The sequence below is a fragment of the Pygoscelis adeliae genome, unplaced genomic scaffold (genome assembly GCF_000699105.1).
Source record: "Pygoscelis adeliae isolate BGI_AS28 unplaced genomic scaffold, ASM69910v1 Scaffold55, whole genome shotgun sequence".
In the NCBI taxonomy this organism is placed as follows: Eukaryota; Metazoa; Chordata; class Aves; order Sphenisciformes; family Spheniscidae; genus Pygoscelis; species Pygoscelis adeliae.
The window spans coordinates 1,346,317-1,351,046 of NW_008824804.1; the positions used below are offsets into that span (position 1 = coordinate 1,346,317).

Below are 4,730 nucleotides of genomic sequence, written 5' to 3' on the forward strand. Positions count from 1 at the left end.
GGTTGGGACGGGGGACGGCGAAGCTGAGGTTACTTGCCGCTTTGGACGGCTTGAAGACGTGTTGGAGGTGTTTGGTGCTGTAACAAGGAGACCTGCAGGAAGAGTTTATAATGCGATGAGCAAAACGGAGACTGTCAGACACGTGTAGCCGAGGGGAGTGAGACAAGGAGTTTTAAGTAATTGGGTTTTTTTAGCCTATCACAAATAATTTGCTTTTGAACCACAGCACTTTCCTTCAGAACCCAAATCAGGTTTGCTGTGCTAACGCTGAACGCGCAGAAATGCCGTTACCTCGAAAGTTACCCGGAGCGGAGAGGCAAACGTACTTGCTCAATTGTAAGGGTGGGCCCCGCTCGCTGGAGAATAGACCTTTCATCTTCTTTGCTGCTTTGTGCTCTTCGATTTCCTTCGCTTTTGCTCATTTTATACTGACTTTTCCCTCCATTATGAAGCCCAGGATGCCTGTTAGTATTAAATTGGTCTTGTTCTTTCTGAGTAGTCTGGCAGAATATTTCTGTGAGGTGTATCTGCAAATTTAGGTTTGAGTTGCGTGCTGCGTTGGGTAGGCTGTGTGTAACTCCTGTTAAAATCCTATTGACACATAATGTCATTTCTAAAAATGTTTGGTACCGATCTAATGATCTACCCAGAGAGGCCGATTACTTAAGCAGCTTGTTGTTTTTCACTTGGGTATATTCTGTCAGAGTACATGGCTTGCTCAGATCTAGACCCTGAAAATAGAAAACCAATATTTTTTAAATTAATTTTTCAGGTTTGTTTCCAAAACTTTGCAGTAGCAGTAATGAGGATGTGGGTCTAGATAAAAAGTGTCTGAACGTCTCATGCTTTTTACCTTACTGCAAGGAGTTAGTAAACCAGGCTTAAACTAAGGCACGTTTCTGTTCAGAGGCCCTAAAAAAATTGCCACCCTTTCTTTCTTCTGTCCAGTGTGTGTGTGTCTCCTCCATGGGATGGTGAAAATACCTTTTCTTGCTGCAGTGCCTCACTGATAGGACTCTTCCAGTTTTCCTCTGAGGACCCAAGTGAAGATTTTCCTGTTGTTTTGTGTGATTTTTTTTTTTTATTTCTGCAACTCCCATTTCATGTTTTTTTGAAAAATTTCAGGGGGCTGAAATATTTCCCCCGTGCAAATTCAGAAAGGGTGTTTTCTTGCTAGATTTTGGCCTGAAGAAATCCTGCAGCAATCCGAGAAGGGCAGAAAAGACCAAGTCAAGGGAGGTGGCACTTGGGAGTCTAATCACTAAACTCCTGCGGATTAGAGACGGGGCGCTGTGCCAAGGCGACCCAAGCTCTATTCCTGGCCCTTTAAACCCCCCAACTCCTTCGGATCCGCTCTGCACGCGTTTCGGGGAAAGTAACAGGCTTGCAATGTGTCATAAGCAGTTTTCCAAGCCTCCGTGGCTAGAAAGCGCAGCTGTTAAATGTGATAAACTGATCCAAGGGAGGAAGGGTGCCATTACTGGGAGGGAGGGGGGAACCCGCGGGTGAGGTGCTGCCCTGGGACGGCTCCGCAGCAAGCGGGGCACCCCTGTGGGCAGGGTGATGCTGGCAGCATGCACTGCCGCGGTGGGGAATTCGAGCAGACATTTTACTGGGTGGGTCCCACCCGGTGAGTTGTCAGCGCTGTACTGCTTGCGGGCAGCGGAAATCGCTCCCTTCCTTCCTTTCCCTTCTTTTCTCCCACTGCTGTGAGACTCTTGCTTCTCAGGTGCTGCGTGCCTGGACTGATGCTGCCTCGGATGGTGTGGAGAAACTGGTGTTTGAGCAGGGGCTGTGGGGTGCGCGGGTGTTGCTGCACACATACACGCGTGCTGAGGGGCCTGAATGTCTCGGTGCTCAGGGAACGGAGGCAAATGCCGGGGCACGTTGTCTGTGAAAGCATAAGAACAGACTTTACGGAGTAATAAAGCGCGTGCGGTTTGTTTGGTGCGGAAATCCAGTCCCATCTGTTCCAGATGTTTTCACTTGTGTTTATAGCAAGTAGCTACTGTGCTGCTTTGGGGGAAAAAGAACTAAAATAAAAAAAAATTGGGGTGTGCCTTCACAACCGTTGCAAACAGGCAAGAGCACCCATGAAATATGTTCCCTTTTGTTGCCTTAGAAAAGATGCATAAATAGTCTTGAATAATTTAACGAAGAACTGGAGCTTTCGGGGAAGACTTCTGTGTGCGTGCCTGAGTGCTGGCTTTGTGTGTTTTGTTGGCAAGAAGCATGTCCTACCCCTTCGTGCAGGACAACAGCTGCTTGTGAAATGGTACCTTTCTGAAGTCGGAGAAACGTGTCCTTCAAATCCTCTGGCTTCTGGACCTCTTGCAGGCAGTGCGGGCAGAAACAGCCTGTGTGACGGGGAGGTGGGCCTTGTTCCAAATGTCTGAATTGGACCTGAACTTCGGTGCTGATGCTCATCTTCATTTCTGGGTATGGTGCTGTATTATTTACTGCCACCCAGTAATCTGAATGAAAAATGTCTATTTCCATATCCTTGGTTAGTGGTTTTGAATCTGACCCGTTTTGCTTTGTTCTTTTTTATCTTTGATGTATTTGAGACTCGTTCGTGGGAGCTGAGCTGCGGACTGTGAACCAAGGATGAGGCCAGTGGCGTGTTAGTGAAGGTGCTTGAGGTGGAGGAAAACTTGGCAACGATGGGAGAATGGCTGCTGTGCTGCTACTTCCAGAAAACGAGGGCTTTGGTACTTTCTTTTGTGGCTGAATTTTTTTGTTTGTTAGTTTGGTTTTTTTTGTTCAGGTAGGCGTTGATATACAAGGTAGATACCCGAAGACTTCTTGGTGTTCATCCGCTCAGTTTTTATACTCTCCTGAATTTGAATGTGCCGTTAAAAAAACTCTATTAAGTGTTTGCTGGTACTGCACCTGGAGGATCTTGCGGGATCACAAGTGGAAGCAATACAGATGTGAAGAAGTTCTGAAGGCTTTGTCTGTTTCTGTACCGAGTTTGTCCCTATTCCATCTAAGGAATGTAAGGAAAAGGTATTGTTTTTTGCTCGGTACCCATATATGCCTGTTTCTTGTGGAAAACAGGTTACCGGGTCTCCAGTTGTATTAAGATAGAAAGCTTCCACAGTGACTGTCCAGCAGTGAGCAGCAAATGTGCGCTTAGCCTGTAAGCGCTATCAAAGGAGATTAGTTAATACAGGTAGATTTTTTTTTTCTTTGTTGTTTTAGCGTTTTTGTATTTGCTTGTCAAAAGTGACTTTGCAGACCAACCCTTGGAAAGCATGCAGGGTCTTATTTTGTGGGCGAAATACAGCAGTACCAGTTCTGGGCAGTACCACAGGACTCTTAAGGCGGAGGCACAAAATGAGGAGTCTCTTCTATACAGAGAAGCAGATAAGAGGTGGAGAGAAAAGGGGAGGGGAAAGAAGGCAACTACACACATAAATGACTGCTGTGTCACCAAAGGGTGACACACATAAATGTCTGCTCTGATGGTCTGACTTACTGTAGCTCGGTCTCTGGATAATCCTCATATGTCAGATTTCTGTAAGGCCAACATGTGACACAAAGCTTGCCTCTCAACAGACAAGTGTGCTTTGCTGGTATTAAGAGGCTGGCTGAAGGCTGATCTCCCATTGTGCGTTCGAACGCGCGTGTATGTCTGTGTGTGGTATGCGTGCTTGCTTGTGTACGTGGTTCTGCAGCCGAGGTCTGTCAGAGGAACTTTAAAGGGAAACTGGAATTCCACAAACTCTTGGCTATTGCATAGACAGTCCCAAACTTATGTATACGTCCTTTTTAGAAAAAAGGAAAAAGGAGGAGGAGGGGAAAAAAAAAAAGAAGAAAGAGGAAAAAAACCCAAAGACTTCTAGCTGGGATTACCTTTCTCACACCTGTCAGCACTGATGTCCTCTCAAGCTTAGAATTCGAGCTACGTGAGGCCAGCTTAAACCCAACGCCATTTGAAAGGAGCTCTATGAAGGAACAGCAGGCACTGGAAGGAGAACAGGAGCTCCCACAGGAACATGAACAACAGCTTGCAAGTTAACCTGCCCAGGACCTGGGCTGGTTCAAATAGCTCGCTCCAGGAGAAGTCTGAGCATTCCTTTTTTCTTTTCTATTACTATAGGATGGAGGACGAGGCAGTACTGGATAGAGGGGCTTCCTTCCTTAAACACGTATGTGATGAAGAAGAAGTGGAAGGTAAGAGACCTTGGGCTGCTGGGGAGAAAGGGTACCTTCACAATTTGTATTTGTGTGTACGATCGGCACAGTCATATAGTAGAGAAAAAGGGCGCCTTTGTTTTGCTGAGTAATTAATCCTAAAATTGACTGACACACGGGTAAGCTGGGTCGGGGTGAAACTGACTTTTTAAAGAAATCCTCTTTTTCAGTTGAGGAGTGAATGGTGTTACATGCCGCTGGCACACATTTCCACTTCCCACAAAATTGTGTTTGCTGTGCCTTGCATAGTGGCTGTGAAATATCAGGGCCATTTGTTTTTCTTTACTCTATGAGTATAGTTTTGGCAACGCTTGGGTATCACCACTGCACTTGGAAGTGCTGGAATACGGTGGCAGGTGTTGCAGATGGAGAAGTGAACTGGAAAAACCAGCAGAATTTGTACCGAGTGTCAGGGCTGGACATAAGGCAGCAAGAAGAGGTTTGCCTGGGTTATCCTTGTAGCTTAGGAGGAATAAAGAGAAGGTTTTTCCCTTGAAGAGGAGTTTTTTAACAGAGCAAACAGCTCACTT

The 4,730-nt window shown here is 46.2% G+C and overlaps 1 protein-coding gene across 1 annotated transcript in view; it reads left to right on the forward strand.

Moving 5' to 3' along the window:
- The window catches only part of SLC4A4 (solute carrier family 4 (sodium bicarbonate cotransporter), member 4), a 205,913-nt gene that overhangs the window by 33,277 nt on the left and 167,906 nt on the right, over positions 1-4,730 (forward strand). Inside the window, exon 2 of the mRNA XM_009324028.1 lies at positions 4,106-4,179. Within this exon, the coding sequence (XP_009322303.1) occupies positions 4,106-4,179 (74 nt within the window). The remainder of the gene's footprint in view (positions 1-4,105; positions 4,180-4,730) is intronic.